Here is a 26,835-nt window from a genome sequence, read left to right as displayed (position 1 = left end):
TTTTCAGGTGACCGCATGACAAAATACAGCATCAGAACCAGCACTAACTGGAACTTTGTTAACAGCCTCAGGAAAGAGGCCAAGGATTGAATGGGCCTGGAGAAAACCTACTCTCTTTGTCCTTAAGGTTGTCTCTCTAGGGCAGAGTTGAGGCACATTGTCTGGTGTTGGTGAGTGAGTCTAGAGGATGTCTGCACTGCTTCTGCCTTTCCTGCAGATAAAGAGAGGACTTTAGCTCGTAGGGCTGCCAACAGGCAACTTTCACTACTTCCAAATTCAGTGAAAGATCACATTAAAATAAGAATAGAAATAGATATCTTCCATTGTTGTTTGCAGGGCTGTAGCCGTATTGGTGCCCGGATCTGAAGAGCAGTTCTGTGTAAGCTCAAAAGCTTGTCTCTTGTTGGACCAACTTCTGTTGGTGAAAAAGATACTACCTCACCCACCTTGGCTCTATAATAGAAATAGAGTAACTCTGGGCCAGCTCTGTAGTCTGGTGGTAGCACTGGCATAGGGAGGATCCAAGTACTGGCTCCTGGTCTCCTAGTACAGTATTTGCTGGAAAGGTATCAGGGAGCGAGAAGTTTTCCCCCAATTGTTTTGGATAGTATGCTACCAATTTAATACATTTTGGGGGGCAGCAGATTATTGTACAAAATCTAATGTTGCAAGTATTTAATACTCAGCCATTTCCCTTTCAGTCAGATGAGCATCTTTTCCAGCATGAGCTATACCACGTCCTCCATCAGGCTGAGCCCAGACATACAGCACAAGAGAACATGTTCTCCCCGTGCTCACTTCAAAGGAGAACAGGTAGAAGTCCTGCTACCTGCTCTGTGGACTGAGGAAGAGGTCCAGGAACCAGAACTCCCGAGTTCTATGCCTCACTCTGTTAATGAAAAAGGGTGGCCCCTGCACATATCATAACTGCTTGCTGCCTCAGTTTCCCTATCTATAACATGGCAGTGATACTTGCCCCTCTCTCTTGCATGTCATGAGGATGAAATAGTTAAAGCTTATCAAATACTAAGTGAAAATGAGCCCAACCAATTTGTTTAAGTTTTATATTTGATATGAACTGAAACGATGCCTCTGTTCTTTGGAAAGGGGCAGGTGTTGGTACGCAGATAGAACAGGAGTACTTGTGGCACCTTAGAGACTAACAAATTTATTTGAGCATAAGCTTTCGTGGGCTACAGCCCACTTCTTCGGATGGGCTGTAGCCCACGAAAGCTTATGCTCAAATAAATTTGTTAGTCTCTAAGGTGCCACAAGTACTCCTGTTCTTTTTGTGGATACAGACTAACACGGCTGCTACTCTGGTACCCAGATACTTTCCAGGTTACTAATGATAGCACTGAGAAATGAGGACTGGGGATTATTTTGACAATATAGCAGGAAAACAAAGGTGTATCCATACGGGGAATTCTCAGCACTTTTCCCGGGTTGCTAACTCTCATGCTTTTATCACAGCTTTTGCAATGTGCGGTGCTTTTCTGACAGGCCCAGCTCCTGGAGGCATATGATCAGGAGAAAAGTTCAGCTTTCCCCCCTTTTAAAAAAAATACGTTTCTATGGAGACAAGTTGGGAAAATGCAATCAAAGAGCATCCTAAACAAAAATAAAAAACTACTCAAACTTTATTATTTAAAACAAGTCTCATGATTTTTTGGCACCTGATTCATGATTTTCGAATACGTGGGGTTGGCAATACTGTTGTCCCCACTACTGGTGCCGTCAAGGTGATGGAAACACTAATGTTATACTTAATACAGGCATTTTGAGCAGCATCACTGCAGTCTGCTTAGCGGTGAGACACCTGTGTCTTACCTTCCTTAGAACTCCCACTGTTGTCTGTCCTGGCAGAGCTGCATGGGAGCTAGACCAGTGGTGAGAAAAGAGCAAGCTGAGACATGGCTGGAGAGGCAAAAGCAAATGCCAATTGCAGGCAGGGCCCTCTGAGTAATTGAACTCTTCCTTCTGAAAGCAAGAGCACGTGTTGGCACATGCTCCAAGAGGGATATTGCTTTGCCGGATTGCTTTGAAGATGGGGGTGAGGGGAGAGGCTGGTTAAGTGTGTTTATGTTTGAGAGGAACAAAGGAGTGTGGAGGAGAGGCCTGGCTGCCTGCGCCAGAGATCACACATTCCTCCTGGGCCAGAGATACAGCCGTGGGACCACCAGCGGAGGAGGAAGCAGCGCATGCTAGGATAGGAGTACGCTGAAAAGAGAGAGAGAGAGAGAGAGAGAGGGGACATACGAGAGAACAGAAGGGTGCTTCGATCAGCTGATAATCATAGTATAAACACACAGCTTAAATAAACTCAGGGGGAAAAAACAACAGGAGACCAATGGCTTGTCTACACTTACAGCGCTCCAGCTGTGCCACTGTAGTACTTAGTGAAGACACAGCCTATGCCAGTGAGAGTTTCTTTCAGCAGCATGGGTAATCCACCTCCCCAAGAAGCAGTACTGTATTGATGGGAGAGGCCCTCCCATTGACATGAGTGCTGTCTACACAGAGTTAGGTTGCTATAACTGCATCGCTCAGGGGTGTGGATTAGTGAGTTATACCGACATAAATGTGTAGTGTTGACCAGGGCTAAAGAATAGTGCACCTATTAGTGCACTGCAGCAGTGTTAATGATCAGCAATTTATGGCAGATCCATATAGGGTGACCAGATCACCCAGGTCAAATATCGGGACGTGGGGGCGCACACGGCGGGGCAAAAAAAAAAACCCCCTCCTCCACAAGTACTGGAGGGAGGCCCCAGAGACGCAGGGGAAGCACGGTGCCGTGAGTGAGAGTCCGGCCTGGCCCCGAGCAGGCAGGACTCAGTCGGGCGGTAGGGAGAGTAGGGGGGCGGCCCGCGCTGGGCAGCCGGACTCGGGAGCAGCCGCTGCTGCAGCTCCCACTGCCGCGGGGGGAGGAAGCGGCCGATGGCCAAGCTCGGCGGCTGCGGCTCTGGCGCCCAGGCCCACCCGAACCCCCGGCCAGTCATGTCTGGGCTGCTGCCCAGCTCGTGCTATCGCGCGGTGGCCCCGGAGTGGGGGCAGCAGGCCCCAGCCCCCCCATCCTACTCGGGTCCCGCAGGGGAACGAACAGGGCTGGGCTGCCGATGCCTCCGCCCTGGGCCGCTGCAGGATTGCACCAGCTGGGCAGCAGCCCAGACGCGACTGGCCAGGGGCTGGGCGCAGCGTGTGCGCTGCTGGGTCCCCGCAGCAGGCCTGGGCTCGGGGGGTTCGGGCCTGGGCGCCAGAGCTGCAGCCGCCGAGCTTGGCCATCGGCCGTTTCCTCCCCCCGCGGCAGTGGGAGCTGCAGCAGCGGCTGCTCCCGAGTCCCGCTACCCAGGTGGGGAGAACAGCCGCCGCCTGGCCCCGCGGGCCGCCCCCCTACTCTCCCTACCGCCCGACTGAGTCCTGCCTGCTCGGGGCCAGGCCGGACTCTTGCTCACCCCGGCCCTGCGCTCCCCCTGCGTCTCCCGGGCCTCCCTCCAGCACTTGTGGAGGGAGGAGGAATGGTGAGCCTGGGAAAGAGGCGGGGATTCTGGGAGGGAGCCAATGGGGGAAGGAGGGGGCGGAGTCGGGGGGGGGCGCGAGCACTTCCGGGCTCCGGAGCATTTGCTTGTTTGTCCAGTGTCCCGACCTAACATCGGTTGGGACGTGGGACAAACAAGCAAATATCGGGACAGTCGTGATAAAATCGGGACATCTGGTCACCCTAGATCCATAGCACACGCTCACCTTTTTTTTTCCCCCCCACCCCATAAAAGTGGATAATCTTTCTCCTTGGATTTTGTCACATTGAGGACAAACACCCTCCCTCCCAGATACTCATGCCTTGAAATCTAAATGTTCAGGCAGCAGTCATATTTAATAACATTTGGAGGCAAATTACATTCCCTAGCAAAGTAGGGAAATGTGGTCTAAATGAAATTATAAAGTGGGTGCACAACTACTTGAAAAGCCATACTCAAAAAGAGTAGTACACTGTCAAACTGGAAGGACGTATCTAATGGGGTGCCACAGGGGAATGGCCTGGGTCCAGTACTGTTCAATATTTTTATTAGTGGAGTGGAGTATGCTTATAAAATTTGCAGAGGACACCAAGCTAGGAGTAGTTGTAAACACATCGGAGGACCGAATGAAAGTTCAAAACAACCTTGACAAATTGGATAACTGGTTTGAAATCAGCCAGATGAAATTAAAGACAAGTGCAAAGTACTACACTTAGGAAGGAAAAAATCAAATGCACAAATAAAACAGGGAATAATGGACTAGGTGGTAGTACTGCAGAAAAGGAGTTGGGGGGTATAGTGGATCACAACTGGAATGAGTCAAGAGTGTGACACAATTGCAAAAATGCTAATATTCAAGGGTGTAACAGGAATGTTGCATGTATGATTTGGGAGATAATTGTCCTGCTCTAGTTGGCACTGGTAAGAACTCAGCTGAACAGAGGAAACAACAAAAATAAAAGGTTTAGAAAACCAGGCATGCTTAGTCTTGAGAAACGACAACAGGGGGGTGGGGGGCACGACCTGATAACTGTCTTCAAATGTGTTAAGGGTTATTATAAAGAGCCTGGGGATTAATTGTTCTCCATGTCCACTGACAGTAGAACAGGAAGTAATCAGCTTAACCTGCAGCAAGGGAAGTTTAGGTTAGATTTCAGGAAAAGCTTGCTAACAATAAGGGTAGTTAAGTAGTGGAATAGGTTACCAAGGGCAGTTGTGGAATCCCCATCCTTCAAGGTTTTTAAGAGCAGATTGGACAAACACCTGTCAGGGATGGTCTAGGTCAGGGGTTCTCAAACTGGGAGTCAGGATCCCTCAGAGGGTCACGAGGTCATTACATGGGGGGGGGGGGGGTCGTGAGCTGTCAGCCTCCACTCCAAACCCCGCTTGCCTCCAGCATTTATAATGGTGTTAAATATATTTAAAAGTGTGTTTAATTTATTAGAGGGGTTGCACTCAGAGGCTTGCAATGTGAAAGGGGTCGCCAGTAAAAAAAAATTGAGACCCACTCGTCTAGGTTTACTTAGTCCTGCCTGAGCATGGGGGGTTGCACTAGTTGATCTCTTCAGTTCCCTTTAGTCCTGCATTGCTATGATTTCTGCACCAGCTCTGCATCCTGTCTGTTTATTGTGCCTACTCTTTGAAGGTGATTATTTTTCAGGAGTCAGCTAAGGGAGTAACAAACTGCAGTGGGTTTTTTCTTTCAGTGATTTGATATTAAAGTGGTTAATGTTGTTAGAAACAACACCTGCCTATTGAGTGCACTATGATCAGATACTTCCTGGTAAGAACAGCAGTATTATTTCATTCCTTTCCTGTTAGTACAGATAGTTTTAGATCATGAGGAATGAGTAACAGAGATGATCCTTCAAATACCACTAAAAACAGGAGTATCCCTCCATTCTACCTCTTGGAGAATTTAAATATTCATACCTTAAATCATTCTTGTATAGCTTCACTCCTGGGGGTTTCACTGTCACTAAAGGTGGAAGTCTTTGTATCTAAGCACCAGTTTTGGTGCACTGGCTCCAGCTAGACATAATGCAGACATGTATTATGTAAGTTCTCCATAGGCCAGCTCTGCCAGGGGACTTCACAAGACATCATTAGAAGATAAAGTGAATACAGTTGGGCAGGGAATGTAATAGTGCCTGCCACTGGACAGATCGAGATTCCCATAGCTCCATTTATGGGGTGTAATCCCCCACCCACCAGTGGTTTCTGCAAAAAAAATAAATCCTAAAGAAAATACTGTCAGCTATTCACTTTGTGACTGTAAATGTACCAAGGCTCTGTCCGTCTTTTCTGGGTGGGGTGTGGGAAATATCTTTCATGCTCATCACAGAACTCTCTAACTCTTCTGTATTCCAGCAGCTCCTATAGGGACACCATGTGTGTGCTACCTGCCTTCGTCACCTACCCTCTTTATTTGATTTAGCCCAACTATCTTGTTTTCTAATGTATGTTCTACTCCTTTGGGTGGGGACTTTTACAGCATTTAATAAATACGTTTACTTCCAGAGTTGAAGACAACAGAAAGCTTGTATACACCTATAGTGCTGCAGAAGCTGTTATGCTTTAGTGAAGTTACTATCTATGCTGAAGGAAGAACTTCTCCCATCGGCATAGGTACTCCACTTCCCCAAGAGGTGGTAGTTACATCAGGGGGAGAATCTCTCCTGTCAACATAGCACTGTCTACACTGGGAGTTTGGTTGGCATAAATGCATCATTCAGGAGTATGGATTTTCCACATTGCAAGGGATGTAATTATACCATATTAGTTCACAGTGCAGACCAGGGCAGTCTCAAAAGTTTTAAACCCTAAATTTGTCCTACTTTAAAACGTTATAGCCCATAGTAGCATCTGGAGAAATTTGAGTTCTTTTACACTACTCCTCCCTGGCCAAGAAACTAACAAAGACAGTTCTGTACAGCTTACCAAAAATTCCCAACACATTGGTACTAGTATGGCAGCACCTGCGGCTAACAAAATTGTCAGATCTAGGCTCCATTAAGCCTCATGCACAAAAATTAGCTAAGGAAAAGGTCAAGTATAGTCACACAAAAACCAGGACATATATTTTGTATATAAAAGTTCTGCCTGTTTTAACGTATGGTGATGGTTAAACAAAAGCTACCATTAATTTAAATTTCATTTGCAACACAGGAAAGTGGAAGTTAGGAAAGAAAAAAAATATTCAAACCATGATGGTTTTACAAATAATGAAACATGCAAAAATATTTTCAATGAAAAAGAATTACATTTACATCAGCCATGTGCAAAGTATGCTGCATGGAGCTCACACCACAACAGGGGATGGGGAGCAGCACAACTTAAGTTGTGGATGCTGACACTGTGGGTCTAATTCTGCCTGCAAAACATGCACTGAAATTCAGTGAGCTTGATTCTGATCTTAGGCAGGTGAGAACTGGGAGTGATTCCACTGGAGACAATGGAGGAAGTGACATCAGAGTAAGGCCTGACAAGAGTCATACCAGTGTCTCCTAGCATAAACTGATTCTGTACCTATAAAAATAAAGTTCTAATTCTTAAAATTCTAATAAGACAATGTTAGGTTATTAATTCGAATCACATTCCATTCCATATTCCAACATCAACAGGCTTCATGCGAGGCACTTGCTTTGAATTAACGTTTTCATGAGTACGTAATCAAACAAGCCCAGGTTGGAGCCTCTACCAGTAATTAGTTTCTGAACCCCTATTATGGGCATTTTTGCCAGGGTTGCACTTCTGCACAAGCTTCAGGGTTTTATTTTAATACGAGTGCCACCTAGTGTCTGCATTTACAAGCAAGTTTCACCCAGGACAAAAGCGAGGGGGGGAGAACTGGTTCTGAGAAAAATGTAATGTTAAACAATTCCATTAAAGTTAAGCACTTATTTGCTATATTAGCATTTCTTGGAACAAACAAACAGTGCTACTAAATGCAAACATTTGTACAATTCATAGCCCACATGCAGACACACCAGCTTGGCTATAATCTGAAATCTTGGTAACTTCTAGACCACAGTATAAGCACTTTTTTCTTTTTAATAATCAGCTGTTTCAGCAACACAATGAGGACACCACACACACTGCAATGATTTTGTGTTTTCCCATTTTATTTAGAAGTTCCAAGTTCCCAGAAATTCACCAGTTTTGGTGACTTGCCTCCCAAGTCTCAATTACTAAATGTAAAACAAAAATAAAGGGCTAATCTTTCAGTCTCAAATCATACTTATCTTCAGTCATGATCCTGCATCTCAATCCACTAAGTCATCCACACAGAAACCCATTGGAGAGAGCTGCGCCAGCAGATCCAATTACAGTTGCAGACCTTTCAAGTCTTATGCTAAGCACATCTGTCAGTTGTTAAGTCACACCATGTGCAAAGTAACATTTGACCTTTTCAATAACATACCCAATGGCACTAGAATTCCCATCAGCCCTTGTGGAACAACTGTGAATATCAAAGAAGTCAGTACACCCCAGGGTCATGTTTTAATTATGGGGGCTGTGTCTGAACCCTGGCTAGTCTCTCATGCTTTTTGTTAGGGTTAAGACCACTCCCTACCTCATCATTTGTTACATAACTACCACTACCATATGTCTACACAATATAGACTAGTGTTTGCAAACAGAGCATCTTCCCACTGCCAGGAGTTCTGTATGTGACCTGCCAGAGGACTTCAGTTGGCGTCAGGAGCTCCAGCCACTTGGGTGCACAGTGAATTGGGCAAGGGTTATATATTAAATTGGCTGATGAAGGGTGTACTGCCATCTCCAGGCTTATTAGTGACAGTCTGGTTGAGCCAGGTCTGCAGTTCTACTAATGGAATTCAATGCATTTTTGTGGGATCATTAAACATAAGGCAACAGCATCGGTTTGTTTACCCCTTCTGCATACTAAAGAGCACCGTAACACAAAAAAAGTTACTTTTGAGACTCCTCGCCCAGTCGTATTTCCAGAATAGGGAGTGTACTATCTGAGCACTCTGCAGTCAAGAGGTATGAAAGATGATGATGATGATGACGACGACAATTTTAGTCTGTTCTGTGGAAGGCATTGCTGTGCCAGTGATTTCTGATGGCCTCAGTCAGTTCCTAGCCTTTAATAACAGCGATAGGTCTCAATTTAATAGCTTTCTTGCTGATGCCAGCAGCATGGCAGGTGTTAACCACATCTGTCACATTTTTATAGGATTCTGGTGCCTAAAAAAAAAAAAGACACAAAATTAGACACATGCCTCTTGCTTTACCTTTCTACTCTCTTAAAACAGAGTAACGTACTCATTGAGGAACTAGTTATTTTTACACAGCTAAAAGATTAGTGAACCACTTGAAGAACATAGCAAGTGTCTGTCTTATTGGGGGAGGGGGGAGGAGGAGGAGGAATCAAGCTATTTTGAAGATATTCAGGAACTGAACTAGCCACCATACTGGACTCAGCAGCAGGAGAGAGGACACCAGGTGCCTGCGCCATGGAACAAGCCACTCCAACTTCCTTCCAGAAAGAGGCAGCCTATAAAGGTTCACAGTCCTATTAGTGTCTGGAATCATCAGGGGAAACCTCAATGGCATCAGGGAAAACTCCATGATTTGGGCAAAGGACTAGATTGGGCTTGTTTCGAATGCAGGCTCTTCATGTAACACTTGGAGAATTTGACAGCTTCCATCAGGAATGCAAGCGCAGCTCCTCTAGTTGCCCTAGTGGACAATTTGCTGTCTATCAGAGTACACATCCAGTCAGAAATTTAAAACTTACTTCTTCCATGACCAGCTTGGGGGAAGCAACACGGATTGCGATCCCCATGTCAGCCAGCTTGTCCAACACATCCTGGAAGTCCAAGTTTCGTCGAGATTTTGCTCGGGACAATGCACGACCCTAAACAATAGATTTAGATTATTTCACTTTGTTTTGTAGTCACCACGAGGAGTAAGAGTTGCATTACTAAGACCGACAGACAGTGGAAATAAAAATCACACACCTAGCTGTTTCATTCCAGGCAAGACAGCATTTGCAGAAGTAATCATGCACAAATTTTATATTTAAACTAACCAGAGACTTGATGGGACAGAACACTCAGAATGTCTTACTTGGGGTTTACTTTTGGGGATTTCTGGTGCTATACAGCGCAAGCGATTTTTAACAAGCCAGCATACATTAATATTTAGAAGGAGGTGCGTGTTGTACACAAAACCCAAGTAGCAAAATATTCAGTTTGATGCAAAGATTACATGCCTCAGGAGAGCTGAGAAACAGGAGGCAGCAGTAAAATGCATAGGTGTGCTGGGGTTCCTGCATAATTAATAGCACGTCCTGAAGCGTTGTTAGGGATCACTACATGTACAACAATCCACAGCATGCACGTATCTAGTATTCCTGTAGGTCTCTCCAGTGATGAGCTCCCAAAATCATAAGAACCAGTTCCCTACCGGGTCCCCGGCAGCACTTCTGCGGCGGGGGGAGTCTTTACTCGCTCCGGGTTTTCGGCGGCAGGTCCTTCACCCGGAGCGAGTGAAGGACCGACCGCCGAAGTGCCACCGAAGACCCGGTAGGGAACCGCGGGGTGAGTACAGTACAAGCCCCACGTGCCTGTCTCTCCCCCCCGGCCCCAACCCACGTCCTGCCCCCGACTACCCCCCTCAGAACCCAAAAGTTTCTCCTCCCCCCTCCCCCCACCGGGGTAGCAGCAGCAGCTCCGGGGGCTATTTAAAGGGCTGTGGCTCCCCAGCTTCTACTGCCCCGGCCCTTTAAATACTTGCCGGAGCCCTGGGGAAGCAGTGGGGTCTGGCAGCTATTTAAAGGACTGGGGCGGCAGAGGCAGCTGGAGCCCGGGCCCTTTAAATAGCCCCTGGAGCCCCCCCCCCCGCTACCCCTGGGCTCTGGGGGCTATTTAAAGGGCCTGCAGCTCCCCTGCTTCTACCACCCCGGCCCTTTAAATAGCCGCCAGAGCCCTGGAGTAGTAGCGGGGCTCCGGTGGCTATTTAAAGGGCCGGGGCAGTCAAAGCAGCAGGAGCCCCGGAATTTTTAAATAGCCCCCAGAGCCCCGCAGCCCTACCCCAGGGCTCCAGCAGTGGGGCTCTGGTGGCAATTTAAAGGGCCTGGGGCTCCAGCCCCTGCTGGGAGCCCCAGGCCCTTTAAACTGCCCCTGGGGGAAGCCGGGCCACCCCTTTAGCAACCGGTTCTACACTGGCTTCTAAATTTAACAACCGGTTCTCATGAACCGGAGCGAACCGGTTCCAGCTCACCACTGGGTCTCTCTTTTCACCGAAACTGCTAGGTAATCAGTAGCCACAATCTGGGCTTTAACTGGGTGAGGAAGCTGCAACCATTTCTTTCCACTGTTAAAGAAGCCCTCACACCACCTCCTTCCACCAAGGGAAGTGCTTTGCATGGGCATCCTCAAGGCTTCCATTCCAGTTCTTAGTTCTGGGCTGTCAGTGTTTGGTGGTGGGGCTCTGTCCACCACACCAACCCTTTTTGTAGGCAAGGAAGCTTAGTGTTAGCCAGAGAAAGAGGCAACAATAGTGCACAAGGCACACCATCTGCAGCACTCCATAGGCTAGAGATCTGGGAATCTTATCTCCCCTACCCACAAGTGTAACAGCACACTGGCTGCTCCTTGAGCAGCTGTTTTTTGGATATCCCATCACAATCCCTTCTTTAACTGTTTTTTGTACTTACAGCTCCATGGCATGTGGTTCCAAAGGTCTCGGTCATGCCTTGTTCAGTACCAGTAAGAACATAGCTACAGGTTCCCATTGTCCCACCAATCAGTACTGGCTGTCCAGTCAGCTAGGGGTGCAAACAAAATAATATTCCCAATTTAAGATCAAAATCACTCAAGATTTAAGACAGTTTTGTTCAATAAACGATATAAGGGGACCAGGGTGCCATCAAATGAATTCAGGATCACATATCCTTAAAGGAGTGCTGGCAAGCCTCTGGCTGTGTACCCAGGACTCCTGAGTCACTAGATGGACTGGAAAACGCAGGCAGTGTATAAAAATGCTCATTATCATGAGGAGGCCAGGCAAACAGACACAGTTTGCCCTAAGGCAGGGGTGGGTAAACTTTTTGGCCTGAGGGCCACATCTGGGTATGGAAATTTTATGGCAGGCCATGAATGTTCATGAAATTGGGGGTTAGGATGTGGGAAGATCATGCAGGCAATTGTAGGTTGGGGAAGAAAGATGAATCAGGAAGGGTCCAAACGTTTCAATACAAGCCTGAGGATAATGGCTGACACTGACAAGTGTTCCAATATAATTCATTTGCTACCCTTTTTGAACTGAAACATTTAAAATCTTCCGCTGTTAGTAATAAAGAAACCCTTCCTATTCATCTGAAACCCCCTCCCCTGCCTCCACCTCCCTCTAAAGTTAACCGTACTTGGTAATCAACAGCAATGAGAGGATGATGAGGAGGGAAAGCCCTGGTCGATCCCTTTCTGTGCACCAGCAGGGTCCGCTCTTTTCCATCCACCACATGCTGCTCCACTTTGGCAATGTTATGAGACACATCATAGATAACATGAAGATCTAGGTCATCAGGGGTTGTGTTGAAGACTTTAGCGAAGGCCTAAGGGAGAAAGTTTGGATGTAAACACAGGAGCAATCTCTCACAGCTTTAGGGGTTAAAAGCAGCAGACTCATTTGAAAATGGCCTGTCACAGGAAACTGTGTGTCAGAAAACAGAAAACTGCAACTAAATGAAGTGACAGGTAAGGCAACACTTTCAGTTCAGCCTCCCTGGTTCTAGAAACACTGGGCCAAATGTAACCCTCACATAAGTGAATACAACTTCATTGAAGTCAATTGAGTTGTGAAAAGTTTACTCTACAACCAAATTGGACCGATTATCTGTTCACTGGCAGCTTGGATCCTTCTGAAAGTATTAGAAATCAATCAGGAAGACTTAGAACACCAGAGATCAATCAAAAAAGCTGTGAAACAACATGCCTTAATATTTCCTCTTCTGCCAGTTTGATGGTAACAATAAAGACCTCAGAACTTAGCTTTTGAAAATGGAGCGTTGGCACTTCTGAAAATTTTACCCTCTCAAACTGGCAGAAGAAGAAATGTTAAGACATGTTATTCTACATCTTTTAGATGTAACCCAGTGAGACTTTTCTGCTGGTAAAAGGTATTGGACTGACTGCTCTTGAGACTGAAGTCTTCTCTTAAACCAACAAGTTAATATAGCACAGGCAGCAGAAAAGTACAAGCTTCACCCAGCTGCTCATCGTCATGGCTCAAAATGTTTTACCTTGTTCCAGGGACCTTTAAAAGAACCTGAATACTTGCAGCAGAACAGCATCTCTGCTCCTACCTGTCTGGTTAGGAAAGTCATGGAAGAGCGGTTGACCCATGCATAGTTCCCAGCCGCTGCCATTCCCTTTAGGTAGTCCTGTCCCTCTGGGGAGGCAATTCTGGCGCATGCCAACTGGCGATCATTAACTATGATCTTGTCCCGTTTCATGGCTTTCTCCATAGCCACTAAAGCATCTGGGGAAAAACAAACAATACAACCATCCTGTCACCTCTACTTTGAAAGGCTTTAGATCTGAATTCACAGGCACAAAACCCAGCTCCCCTCTCAGAGGTACCAGAAGGTGGTTGAACCTTCAACTTCCTCTTAAAATTAGAAGTGAATGTGTGGAATGAGGACTTCAGTTGTTGCTACACAGGGTTCCACAGTACCACCTTCAGAGTGAAAGTGATGGAACTAGGTGCCTGGGAGAAAAGACATGCTCCTTAGAGCATGTGTTTTAAGTTTTAACTACCTAATAGGTACAGTTAAAGTCCTAGGAGTATGGTTTAGAGGTCTGAGCACAGCACTCAGTGCAGGAACTCTGATGTTCTAACCACAGCTCTAACACTGATTTTTTCTGTGATCTCTGGAAAGTTACCACCTCTCTCCTTTTCCTCTTATTTCTATTGCAATAGTGCCTAGGGATTCCAACCAAGGATTAGAGTCTCATTGTACTAAGCAAATACAAATAAAGACAGCTTCTGCCCTAGAGAGCTCACAATCTAGATCTCTGTCCCATTCCCCCACAATCTCAAATGGAGATAATTACCTACCTCATAAGGGCTGGTTAAGGATTAACTCACTGTTTTTAAAGCACAATATAAGTACTGAATATATTCTAATAAATTTGACTGGTTAATAGGGTTTATTGTGAGCAGCAGACTATTCTGAAGGATTTTATCTTACTTCAGCTCTTACAAAAGTAGTCTTATCACAGAATATACCTGTAGCTACTTGATGGCCCAGACCTCTGCTGCCGCTGTGGATCATTACACACACCTGTCCCTTGTGATCAATGCCCATCTTCCTGGCAGCATACTCGTTATAAATGTCATCCACCACCTGGATCTCAGCGTAATGGTTTCCTGCTCCCAGGGTCCCCAGCTGTCAATTACAACAACATATCTTAGCCATCTACTGATTAGACACTGGACAAAAGGTGAGCCTTTGGGAACAGAGGAATGGCTGTCTCCTTTGGAGGGGATTAAGAATGAAGAGTCATGGATTTATGTGCAATATGGTGAATTGTAATAGAATGTGGTTAGAAAGTGGCAGTAGTGCTGCCACCTTCAGCAAACACACTGAGGCATACTGAAAAGGAAGGAACAGATTCTAAAACACAGATAGTAAAGAGAAGCAGTCTTTACATAGCCTTAGTAATAGGGCTGCGGCAATGTCTACACTAGAGAGTTTACAGCGGCACAGCTGTACCAATGCAGCTGTGCCACTGTAAGATCTCTCGTGTAACTGCTCTATGCAAACGGGAGAGAGTTCTCCCATTGACATAATTAAACCACCCCCCAACAACTGGCGGTAGCTATATCGGTGGCAAAACCTCTAACACAATATAGTGCTGTGCACACAACCACTTATGCCAGTATGGGGTGTGTGTTTTTTTCACACCCCTGAGCAACATAAGTTTTGCTGACATAAGTGCTAGTGTAGACATGACCAAAAAGTTCATAAATACAACAAACAGGTGGATTTTTTTTAAAGCCACATTCCTGGAGAAGTCGGTCATCAATGATGGAGATGTGGTCTGAGCATAGGACTGGGAGCCAGACTCTCCCAACTTCTAATCCTGGTTTTGACACCAACTCTGTACATTTGGGAAATTCACTTAACTGTGTGAAACAGATAATTACCTGCTCCACAGGAGAGATATGAAGGTTAAATGTTTGCAAAATTCTTTAAAGGTTAAAATGCTGTGGAATTGCAATATATTCTCATTAATAATGCCCAAGAGAGTTGGAGGAAGAAGCCTTTAAATTATAGCAATGGTATGATCTCTACTCTAGCCAGCATACCAACCCAGGCAATGGAAGTTAAATCCAGTCCCCTTGCATGGCAGTCCAGAATTTTACAACCAAGTCACAGGACATGTTCTTCAAGGATTTTTTTTTTTTTTTAAATACATTGTTGGCTCAGACAATTTAAGTCAATGTAACCAGAACAACAACAACAACAACAACAAAAAAGAAATCTAGAAAAGCTACCATTCCTAAAAGGTTGACAAGTGCTAGTAGTGATGAATTCAAACAGTTAGGGCCAGCTGTTTAACGACAGATGGAAGGGCAATTTTATACATAGGTAAGAATTAAATTACAGTTCTTACTGTTATTTGTTTCCCCCTATTCTAGCTCTGTCAGAAAACAGATTCAAAATCATAACCCCTCCCAAATCAAGGCTAGTCAAAGCCTATATGAACACAGGGCATGAGTTACAGAAATAAATGAAGCTAATTTTTTCTTGTTGTTGTTTTAAACCTCAAAGTGTTTACAACCACCTTACAGGTAACATTACCTGAGGCAAACCTCTTTTCTTAGCTCTTGAGGAGACCTTATTGGGATCAGCCTGCAGCATCCTTCCATACTCCTCACAGTGCTCCTTGTCCTCTGCCCAGGCATAGCCTTCCCGGAGAGACCAGTCCACACCCATCTCCAGGGCCTCCTCCAAGTCCCTGCAATCATCAAGACACTTTCCTCAAACTCTTAAATAAGTACTAGCACAAAGTTAACCTCACATGTCATCCAAGGGTTCACACCCATGTCTGAAGCGGTGAAAAGCCAATGAGTTCACTCAACCCTTTGCTGCCAATCAAAAAGCCAGTTCCACAAAGATAAAATTAGTGAATAAAGCCACTTGCAACTTCATTGCTTCCCCCTCCTCCCCCCGTATCAGGGTAACGGCTGACATTTTAGCATCACTATCTATACCGGGGTCGGCAACCTTCCAGAAGTGGTGTGCCAAGTCTTCATTTATTCACTGTAATTTAAGGTTTCGCGTGCCAGTAATACATTTTACATTTACAGGGGCCGGCGGATGGAACCCCAGCCTGGCAGCGGGCTGAGTGGGGCCCGGTGGCCGGCCATCCAGGCAGGCAGGCCAGACTGAGCGGGGCCGGCGGATGGAACCCCAGGCCGGCAGCAGAGTGCCACTGAAAATCAGCTCGCGTGCTGCCTTTGGTACACGTGCCATAGGTTGCTGAACCCTGATCTACACAATTAAAGAAACCCTCCATTATGAGAGCTGATAACCTTTAAACCACCCTTAATTAATCCTCTGACTCCTAGATGGCTTTGTACTATTATTTCTAGCTGTATGTGTAGGGGAAAGGAATGGGCCAGGAAGTTTCTTTCCACCTCCTTCCAGCCTCCCACCTGCAAATCCCTTCTCAAAACAAAGGCCAGACACTGCCCATCCCTCAGAAGTGCACAAAAAGTCATTTACTTACTTGGCATTCATGGGGATGACACCCTTGGAGCCCACGCCAACTGGAATATGGTCAAACATGGCTTGGGCGAGCTGTTCCTTCACGGGCTGGACGTCACTTTCATCTAGATTCGTACGCAGCAATCGGACACCACAGTTGATGTCAAACCCGACACCACCTGAAGGTATAAAAAAACAAAACACACACAAAGTTAATAGATGGGGCTGCTCAGTTGTGGGCCATAGAATGCTACACCGCAGCATCTGGCCACGTTCATCTTTAACACTGATGTGCTTCCTGACAGAGAAAGTTTTGCATACTAGGGCCTCAAGTCTTCATCAGTCCTACCACCATATTAAATGAGAGGACAGCTGCACTCTGCTCCATTTAGTGAATTTCCATGCAGTCTGTAGGCCCCTGGCAAGTTGACAATGCAATCCCCCAAATAGGTAAAATCTGGCACTACTGTAATGAAAAGTATTCCATATCCACAACACCTTCACTCAGTGCTACAGGGATACTCCCCTGCTCTGGATACTGTCCTAGATCATGGATACAAAAAAACAGTCTCCCACAAAATCCTTAACTTGCAAAGTTGCTCCTGTGATTAATATAGAAATACCTATCCAAACTACCCAACAAGCACATTACAATTAAAATACACTGATTTTTTACCGTACCAAACACAGCCTTTTCCATTTCTAATTTCAGTTATTTGAAAACAAAATCTTTGTATTTAAGGTAGCAGGCTTTTAAATTAGTGCAAAAAGTGTTCTCTGGAAGGCAAACAGCAAGCTCTCCCTGCTGTCAAGTTTTGGCAGTAAAATGTGACCCCAAAGTGTTTATGTTAAGTGATACTTTATTTCAGTATTACAGGGGGATTAGAGAAGAGTGATGAGAATTTTCAAGAACGTGGAGAAACTCACAAGAGTGATGGGATTATTTACCTAGAAAGGAGACAAATAAGGGGACATGAAATAATGACTGGCCTAAAAAAGACAGATTGGGAACTTCTCTTCTCCTTATCTCATAGCACAAGAGCAAGGGGACACTTAATGGAATTAGAAGTTGGGAAATTCAAAACCGATAAAAGGAAATTCACACATTGTGTAAGAAAATAACTTTGGAACTTGTTACCACAGGAACTGTTGAGGCCAAGAACTTAAGATTCAAAAATGGATTGGTTGTTTATATAGATGTCAAGAATATCCAGAGATGTAATTAATGATAACATTTTTGGAAAGCATACTAACTTTGCTTTAGAGCCAGTATCTAACTATTAGAGATCAGGATGAGACCTATTTAGAGGGCAGATTATCCTAAATCTGTCTATTACAGGGTTCTTAAGCCTTCCTCTGAAACATCTGGTGCTGACCAGTGCCAGAGCAAGATACTGGACTAGATGGACCTGGGGTCTGGTCCATTATGGCAATTCCTGTGTTCCCATACACATAGTTTAGAATAATAGCTGTCAGATGCCAGCACAGAGGTATTTCCAAATGGTTAATAAAGGTGAACTGAAAAGTTCTTAAAAAAAATGAGGCAAAACTATTTAGATCCTAAATCCTTAACATAAACGGACAAACATTTTAAAACTAGAGTTAAAAATTAGTTCCTCTTTTACCTGCCCAAAACCAAGTTCAGGGGTTCTGGGCTCTCTCTTCAGAAGTTGGGAACAGACACCCAAAACAGCGTGAAGAGAGCAAGGCTCCCTGCACTATTTAGGTGCTTTGGTTGTAATCAACTCCTGCAGAAAAAACAGAGAACTTAGGATGCATGAACTGGTATCTTAACAGAGAAAAACTTTTCAGATCACTATTAAAAACATTTCACTTTACTTCTGTACTGTAAAAATGTGGAGATCTCAAATAGCTATTTCAAGAAAGAATTTCAGATCACCAAAGACAGTTCTCGAAGTATATTAGATCAGACTCAAGTTACTCTTACCTGGTGACACCACTGCGTCTGGGTCACTCATGTCAAATGCTGCCATGTTACCAATGGCAAACCCATAGCCAGAATGTACATCAGGAAGCCCAATAGATCTCTGAAAGAAAGTTCATCAGATTTCAAAAGGGCAGTGGAAAGACTTTTTAAATGATATACAACCCTGTTCCACATATGGACAGGCACAACGTAAAGCTTACACGAGACTAGTCACCAGTAACAGTATCAGGGGCAGTTTACAGATCCACACACACCAGTCATCTACTTGGATTCAGAGTTCCCACATTCCGCACTGACACAGGAAACAACTTTTGAATTGATTTGTGGTATTTAAACTGATAAGCAATTTATCATTAGGACTCATCTGCCTCAGGTATAGCACATCTGCCTCATTCAATTAAACTGGATTTAATAATGACAAGCCCACACTCAAAGGCACAGAAGTTTAAGCATGCAGAAAGTCACCCAAAATGCCAGCAGATTGCAGACATAAAGGAAAGAAAAAAAGCCATGAAATAAGAGGCAAGTAGGAAACAGACAGCATTTTCCAATATTGAATTGTATAATTGCACACAAACCAAGAAAGTGTTTCATTCCAACGGGTGAAACAACAACAAAATGACCCAAGAGGTAAAAGGTAGATGTTTAAGCTAGTTTTTGTTAGTGACACCTGCAACACAAAGAGGCACTTTTGCAGATACTTTTAGACATTATAAAATAAAGAGGCCTGCCCTTTCCCCTCCCCAACAACCCTAGAAATACTAGAAATTCAGATTGTGTCTGTCCTGGGAGACTCTACAGAGAAGTAGTAATGACTTCACAGCTTTCAAGAAAATGAACCCTGATCAATTGATAAGGGTTGTGATTTTTAGTCAGACTATTTAAAACTGTTTGAACACTTATTTAAACACAAACATTGGGAAGAAAAGCCATTTTATTAAGAATTCAACCTTTTCCCCTGTCCTAAGAAAGTTCCATTTACAACCAGGAAGCCCTCTAACACAGACAAAAGTCTGGAATGGACATTTGACACATTTCTGTGGTAAGACATAAGCTGAACAGGCCACAAAAACAAACAAAAACAAAACAATCTGCATCCCCAATTCTTCTCCTTTACATGTCACCTTTAAGAACTTTTATAGCCCCAAGGGCAGCAATTTATTGCAAAAACAAATTAGAGCTTTTGCTAAGTTACCATGTAAAACAATTACAAATGAAACAACCATGTTGCTTATTGACAATTAATAAAAATGAAAAGTAATTCACCCCCCTACAAAAACACTTTACCCTCAGCTTCCTAAAAAGTGACACACTCTATCATGTATAGAAGTTTCTTAAATTTATTAGAAGCAAAAGAAAGACAAAGAAAAGTGTAGGTCCGCTATTTAGTGGGGAAGGAGAACTAATAACAGATGACACCAACAAGGCTGAGGCGTTTTAATGCTTCTGTCTTTACTAAAAAAAATTGTGGCGGGATGGTTAACATAATATCAACAACAAGGGGGAGGGACACAAGCCAGAACAAGGAAAGAACACGTCCAAGGATATTTAGATAATTTAGATGTATTCAAGTTGGTCAGGCCTGATGAAATTCCCCTAGGGTAGTAAAGGAACTAGCAGAAGCAGTCTCGGAACTATTGGTGATTATTTTCAAGCACTCATGGAGGATGGGTGAGGTCCCAGAGGACTGGAGATTGGCAAACATAGTATCTATCTTTACAAAGGGGAACAATAAGGCTCCAGGGAATTATAGATCAGTTGACCTAACTTCAATACCTGGGAAGATATTTGAACAAATTATTAAAATCATCAATTTATAAGCACCTAAAGAATAACAGGGTAATAAATCATGGCCAGCATGGACACAAACAACAAATCATGCCAAAAGAACCTAATTTCCTTCTTTGACAGGATTACTGGCATAGCGGATAAGGGGGGGGGACAGTAGACCCGATATATCTTGATTTTAGTAAGGCTTTTGACACACTCCAATTCTCATAAGCAAATTAGGAAAATATGGTCTAGATGAAGTTACTATAAAGTGGTTGCACAATTGGTTGAAAGACTGTGCTCAATGGGTAGTTATCAAAGTTTCATTGTTAAACTGGGAAGATGTATCTAGTGGGGTACTGCAAGGGTCTGTCATGGGTCTAGTACTTTTCAAGATTTTCATTAACGATTTGGATAATGGAGTGGAGAGAATGCTTATAAAATTTGCAGATTACAGCAAACTGGGAGGGGTTGCAAGCACTTTGGAGGACAACAGCCTTGACAAATTGAAGAATTGGTCTGAAATCAAAAAGATGAAATTCCATAAAGTAGTACACTTAGGATGGGGAAAAAAAAAAAAAGTGTGGAAATATAAAATGGGGAATAAATGACCAGTAGCACTGCAGAAAAGGATTTGGGAATTATCGTGGATCCCAAATTGATATGAGCCAACATAATGCAGCTGCAAAAAGGCTAATAGCATTCTGGGGTGTATTAACTGGAATGCTGAATGTAAGACATGGAAGGTAATTGTCCTGGAGAGGCCTCAGCTGAAGTACTGTGTTCAGTTTTGGGTGCCACCTTTTAGGAAAGGTATAGACAAGAGTCTCTCAGAGGAGAGCAACAAAAATGATCAAACGTTTCCAAAGCCTAACGTCTCAGGAAAGGGTTATACACCCCCCTCCCCCAAAAAACAAAACCAACAACAAAAACTAGGCATGTTTAGTTTTGAGAAAAGACGACTGGGGGGAGGGATTGCTAATAAGTCTTCAAATATGTGAAGGGTTGTTATACAGCAAATAGTGGTAAATTGTTCTCCACATCCCATGAAGGCAAGACTAGAAATAACTGGCTTAATTTACAGTTTAGGAGATTTTAGAAAAAAAACTTTCTAACAATAAGGATAGTTAAACACTGTAATAGTTTAGGTTTCCAAAGGAGGACATGTAATTGTCCTAACTGGAGGGTTTTAAGAGCAATTAGACAAACATCTGGTCTAGGTTTACTAAGTCCTGACTCTGTGTGTGTGTGTGTGGGGGGGGGGGGGGGGGGGGGGGGGGGGGGGGGCGCGCGCGCGCGGCTGGATTAGATGACCTCTCAGTGTTCCTATATTTCTCTGATTTTGTTCTATCTGCAACATTGCATTAGAACGTGATGCTTCATGTCCCATAGGCACGAAGGGAAAAGGCAGAATGCACAAGAAGCCACAACAGAGTGTGAATTTCATAAAATGTTATTTTGATCTAGAGTAATGAGAAAAGGGACACACACACAGGCCACCATCCAAAAGTACGCATTTGCCATGGCTTGTATAAATCACTTGATGGGGTGTATATTTTAAGTACAGACAATACTGAGGTAGGATAAATTATCCCAGTACCATCTTTACTTTTTCAATTATCTCCACTGTCACTGTATCCTGCTGGTACTCTGCCAAGGAAAACAGCTGCTGACCTTTAATCCATACATATGCAAAAGGAAAGCCACGATTTCAGGGGTGGGTTCCAAATGCACAGCTCTCTTGAAATGAAGTTCTACACTCTAGTTCCCAACATGACCACCATTTCGAAAACATCAACCAAAAGGGGGGGTAGGGGGAGACAATTCTTCAGAGCAGTCACTCACATGAATAATGCCAGGTAGTGCAGCCACATTCCCAATCTGTTTCATGGCCGGCAAGAATCCACCAGCACCTGAAAGAAGAAAACTGAAAGTTTATCCAAGGGACTTGCTGATGAACAGTGTTGATCATGAAAAGTGCTACCATATCAGTCAAGTTGCTGACTCAAATCTAAGCAGATCAGTAGTGACCAAAAGTCGTTTCAATCTGGTGGAAAATGCCTGGCACTTTGGGGAGCTAAAGCTCCATTACACTGAAGAGTTTCTGAAATTCTCCCACTGTGGCGCCAGTATCAATGCAGCTCCGACCGTTGCTAGCATCAAAGCGCTGGTATAGGCTACCTGTCTATATTTTTACCGCCATATAATCTAGGCCTGTATAAAGGAAGTAAAAATGCTGTTTCACAGTCTACAACAGAGTTCCCACGAGTGCTAGATTAAAATAGGTGGGATAATTTCTGAAAATCCTCAATAGACCATGCCTCAGTGAAATGAGTCTCGTGGCATCAGTGCAGAGGTGTCGACATAACACAAACCACCTCCACAATTGGCACTCTTGTTGGTAAATATCAAAAGATAAGCCAAGGACTGACTGGGGTATGGAGAATGAACTCCCTTTTCTCCCCACTTTGTGGTCCCTGCCGCATTCCAGGTCAATGCTGAGGCACTGTCAGGAAGTTTGCACTCTTGATGTCCATGCTGTACCAATATCATGAAGGTAGAAGCCTTCAGAGGACAGTGCCAAGTCAATTTAGGCCTACGTTTATATTTATATATAAAGAGGTTACAAAACCTAAGATCAACAGAAATATCCCCATGTTTGTTGTTTTAGCTTCCTCTGTATTATATATTTAAGATTTCCTTCCTGCATCGTGCTGTCACATGAGAACTAGAAATTAACTGACAAGTCTATTTTCATAGTCCACTCTGAGTGAAATACAGGAAATAACTAAAAGGATACAATTATGAAAAGTGCAGTAAATTTTAAAATCCCTTTAATTTTCAATTATCTAAAATTCTTATTAACACAAGAATTTATTAATTATTTTTTAAACTTGCTTAAGTACTTTACAGTCACCAGGACTGGCAAGCCAACATGTTTCAGCAGCACTATTTCAGGATAGCAGTGTAGTCAGGCACACAGGCAGTGCATAATGTCATGGCTGGACATATGAGTAGCCTTCACTACACAATTTCATTGTTTTCTTTGATGCATGCAAGCCACGTTAATTCAGGGTTGGAGGCTTTTTTAGGAGGCGAGGGTGAAAGAAGTGAAATAAGGGACGCAAGTATTTGAAATTTAATGAAAACAAATGAGAATGGGATCTTCTTGTGCTTACCTCCACCTCTGCAGGCATTTCGTAACTCCTCAAACATTAATTTCTCTAGCGGCTCATTTACATAAAACACTCCTTCCACCTAGAGGCAAACACAAGAACGGGAAGAGACAAAATAATGAATCGTTACTGGTCTTACAAAAACTCACGGCCACAAGCAGGACTACACTATAGAACGAGAACTGCCAAGATTAATGGTATTCAATAGATTACAAAGTGTATTTTTTTTGTCATTTTCTTGCCATTGTTTATTTAGAAGTATATTATTTTATTAGGTTTTTGGTAGTGCTTAAGACATGCTAGGCACTTCCTAAAGACACAATCCTTGCTCCAAGAAGTTTACAATCCAAACACTCAAGCCTGCAAACACTTGGGCCATGTTTATATGTACAGTGCTGCAGCAGCGCAGCTGTACGGATACAAGGGGAGGGGAGAGGGATAGGGGTCGAGAGTTCAATCCTTGAGGGGGCCACTTAGGGATCTGGGGTAAAATCAGTACTTGGTCCTGCTAGTGATGGCAGGGGACTGGACTCCATGACCCTTCAGGGTCTCTTCCAGCTCTATGAGATAGGTTTCTATAAACTGCACCACTGCAGTGTGTCTGGTGAAGATGCTCTATGCCAATGGGAGAGAGCTCTCCCGTCGGCATAATAAAACCACCTCTGCAAGTGGCAGAAGCTACCACAGCAGGAGAAGCTCTCTTGCTGACATAGCACTGTGCACATGACTGCTTATGTCAGTGTAACTTATGTTGCTCGGGGGTAGTTTTTTCACACCCCCGAGCAACATAAATTATGCCAACATAGGTTGTAGTACAAATATAACCTGAGGCACAAAACTGCTGATATGCATTAGTACCTGTAGTATTAGGGCCTAAAGTCAGACAGATGTTAGGGAGAACAGAGGTGGTGTATATGTGGCTCAGGTGGTGCCTAGGTGTACCTTAGGCTCCTAACTTGTACTTCTGGAATTGGACACAATTATACCTTGGAGCATTATGCCCTGCACACCAGGATGCTTTCCCTGAAGTTTATTTTAATATTGCCAGTTTCACACTCTAAGGGAATCATTAAGTAAGGATGAAGAAAAATAAATCCCAGCTGCACCTGAGCTCTCTGGGCCCGGGGAAGAATTGTGCCTGCCTCCAAGAGGCCCCCACCGCCAGCCCCTAGCAGTCACTTGTTTCATTTCCAAACAAGCACCTTGGTGCTTTCTCCCCGGCTGCCCTTCAGGTGGGGAAGAGGCTTCCCGGAGAGCTGCTGAGCAAAGGCATCGCCCGGACGCCCTTTGACCTGAGCCGACGCAGCACCTGCCCAGGGGGCGCCGACCCGTTTGTCTCCTTGGGCCCCGCCCCTGGGTCTGGTCCCAGGCTCAGGCCGCAGCTCCCCGGGGCAGGAGCTTCGCGGGGTGCGCAGAGCCTGGCACGCTGGGGCCCGGCCACGGGACGGGTCTCGCGGACAGCAACAGGCCACGCACCGCCACGGGCTCCGCCGCCCTCCTCACGGCGCGGGGGCGCCAGCGGCCCCAGGGCGAAGGGGCGGGGGACGGGGGGAGAGTCTCGGGGCAGCCCAACCCCCAGCTCAGGCTCCGCGCGCGCTGAACGGTCGGTCACTGCCGAGCGTGAGCCCAGGACACCCCCTCCCCGGAGCTCACGTTCATGTTGGGCACGAAGCCCTTCTTGATCCTCCAGCTGTTCTTGTCCAGCTTGTCCAGGTACTGCAGCTCATCGTTGTAGCTGCGGCTCATGGCGGCGGCCCTGTAGACTCCGTGTCACACACACACCGCTGCTCCACCTCCCACACGGCGCCACCGGCCAGGATGCAACGGGGGCCGCCGAGGCTCAGGCTCTCTCAAAAGGCGAAAATCCAGCGAATGGGAGGGCAGTAGGTGAAGAGGTTGGACGGGAACCGCCGAGGCTCACATTTCATCCGTTCAGTCTGGAGCGTTACATTACGCCAGCCCTGCGGCGCTCTGCAGCGCCCCCTAGCGGCCGAGCAGGGCGCTGAGCCATCGGGAGGGTCGCCCCGCCCCCGGGGGTGTGGGGGCGGTGCGTGGTAGGAGACCGTCCTGACAAAACCCCACCGCGGGGAGCCAGTGCGCGCGGCCCCCTCACAGGGCCCGTGCAGAGCGCAGTGGCATGGGGTTCCGCAGCCGCTGGGTCCCTGCAGGGAAGGGGGAGGCTGGGGGTACTGGGGTGGGATCTCCGGGATTCATCCCCAGAGTCAGGGCTATCCTGAGGATTTATGGGGTCCTACGCAGTATTATTAAACTGGTGTCCCTACGCCAGCACATTCAGCTCTGTGAATACTGGTGCCCCTACGCTGGCGCAACTGGTGCCCCTGTGCATACAGCCCCTGCCTTCTGCCTAGTAAGGAGACTGCAGCGCGTGCTGGGTGTGTGGGAGCCAACCTGCTCTTACCTGCTGGCCTGGTCATAGGTGTGGACTATGTGGGTGGGTGCTCCAGGCTGAAGCACCCACAGGGAAAATTTAGTGGGTGCAGAGCACCCACCGGCGCCAAGTTCCCCCTTCCCTACTCTTCTTGTGCGCTGGCATCCCTGTGTTTACCAACTCCTCCTCCTCCTTCCCAGCGCTGCCAGAGCGCCATGAACACCTGATTCATGGCATCAAGCTCCGGGAGCAGGGATAGGGCATGCTCAGGGGAGGAGGTGGGGCGTGGGTGGAGCAGGGGGCGGGAAGAGGTGGGGAGGAGGCTTGGAAGAAGGGGTGAAGCGGGGGCAGGGCCTGGAGGGCCTAGGGTCCTGGTGGTGCCCCAAATTTTTGGGTGCCCTACGCAGCTGCGTACGCCTAAGGACGTCCCTGCCTAGAGAGGGACAGTTTGCTTGTGTGGGCCACCCCTTGCTGGTGTGTAGGGACTGAGCCCTACTGCCCCCTAGAGCTCGCCCAGCCCCTCACACGAGCTCTGCAGCACGATCGAGAGTGAGAGCTCGGGAGGCTGCTGCCCTCCCTGGGCCACCCTTTCCCCCCCAGCACCCTGCAGTCTGCCTTGCCACCCAGCAGACACTGATAATGCAACCATACATCAGCTACTGGCTAGGGCACCCAAATGAATCACAGCTGGCTGAAAGTTTTCACCCGCAAAACATTTCCTGCTGAAAAATGGGGGTTTGTCAAATACAGGTCAGTGGTTGTTGGGTTTTTCTGCTGGAAAATAGGGTGTGCAGGGCAAGTTTGATTTTTTTTGAAATCAGAACTTTCAAAATCAAATGAAAACGTTTGTTTCATTTTTCAAAAAATTCTTTTTAATTTCAAGTTTTTATTCCCCCTTCCCTTTCAACAGCCCCCTTTTGTCACTGCAAGCTGAAGAGCCAAGGGGAGCTAGGAACTCTTCCAGGTGGAACAAGGAGTAGGTAGCACTAGGAGTAATTGAATGAATCATTAAAAAATTTTGCCTGAAGATTTCTTGAAAGCGAGACTGAGGAACAGTTTCTCAAGAAAAGTGGTTGTAGCTGCATTTCTTGGCATATCTAAAACTTAGGGATACAGTACTAATGAAAGTGTAAAGAATAATTCTGTATTGTTGGAGCATGAACTAGACTAATGGGTCTTTTTCAGCTCTCAGTTCTATAGTTCTGAAGCCTTTTGGGTACCCACTTATTATAACTAAAAAGACATCAGGGTAGTCCCTGTCCTGAAATACCACTCAGAAGAGC

The 26,835-nt window shown here is 45.5% G+C and overlaps 1 protein-coding gene across 1 annotated transcript; it reads right to left on the bottom strand.

Annotated features, from left to right (window-relative positions):
• Nucleotides 1-7,621: 7,621 nt before the first annotated feature.
• Nucleotides 7,622-24,965, bottom strand: RTCB (RNA 2',3'-cyclic phosphate and 5'-OH ligase). The gene is made up of 12 exons (XM_065414396.1): nt 24,817-24,965; nt 23,167-23,245; nt 21,833-21,900; nt 18,218-18,317; nt 16,292-16,448; nt 15,361-15,517; nt 13,782-13,941; nt 12,856-13,031; nt 11,917-12,105; nt 11,209-11,319; nt 9,286-9,405; nt 7,622-8,732 (listed from the first exon to the last, which is right to left on the bottom strand). Exons 1-12 carry the CDS (start codon nt 24,907-24,909, stop codon nt 8,625-8,627), a joined length of 1,518 nt encoding a protein of 505 aa, XP_065270468.1. The 5' UTR covers nt 24,910-24,965; the 3' UTR covers nt 7,622-8,624.
• Between the last annotated feature and the right edge of the window lie 1,870 nt (nt 24,966-26,835).

The sequence above is a fragment of the Emys orbicularis genome, chromosome 1, assembly GCF_028017835.1.
Source record: "Emys orbicularis isolate rEmyOrb1 chromosome 1, rEmyOrb1.hap1, whole genome shotgun sequence".
NCBI classification, from domain to species: Eukaryota; Metazoa; Chordata; order Testudines; family Emydidae; genus Emys; species Emys orbicularis.
This window is presented reverse-complemented; position numbering and strand designations above follow the sequence as displayed.

Bases quoted from the DNA above. Each gene is read 5' to 3' on its own strand.
- RTCB (XM_065414396.1), bottom strand. From the start codon at position 24,909: ATGAGCCGCAGCTACAACGATGAGCTGCAGTACCTGGACAAGCTGGAC. The intron at 21,901-23,166 runs GTAAGCACAAGA...TTCTTCTTTCAG, and splicing joins AAATGCCTGCAGAGGTGGAG to GTGCTGGTGGATTCTTGCCG. The intron at 9,406-11,208 runs GTAAGTACAAAA...TCTATTGTTTAG, and splicing joins GAACCACATGCCATGGAGCT to GGTCGTGCATTGTCCCGAGC.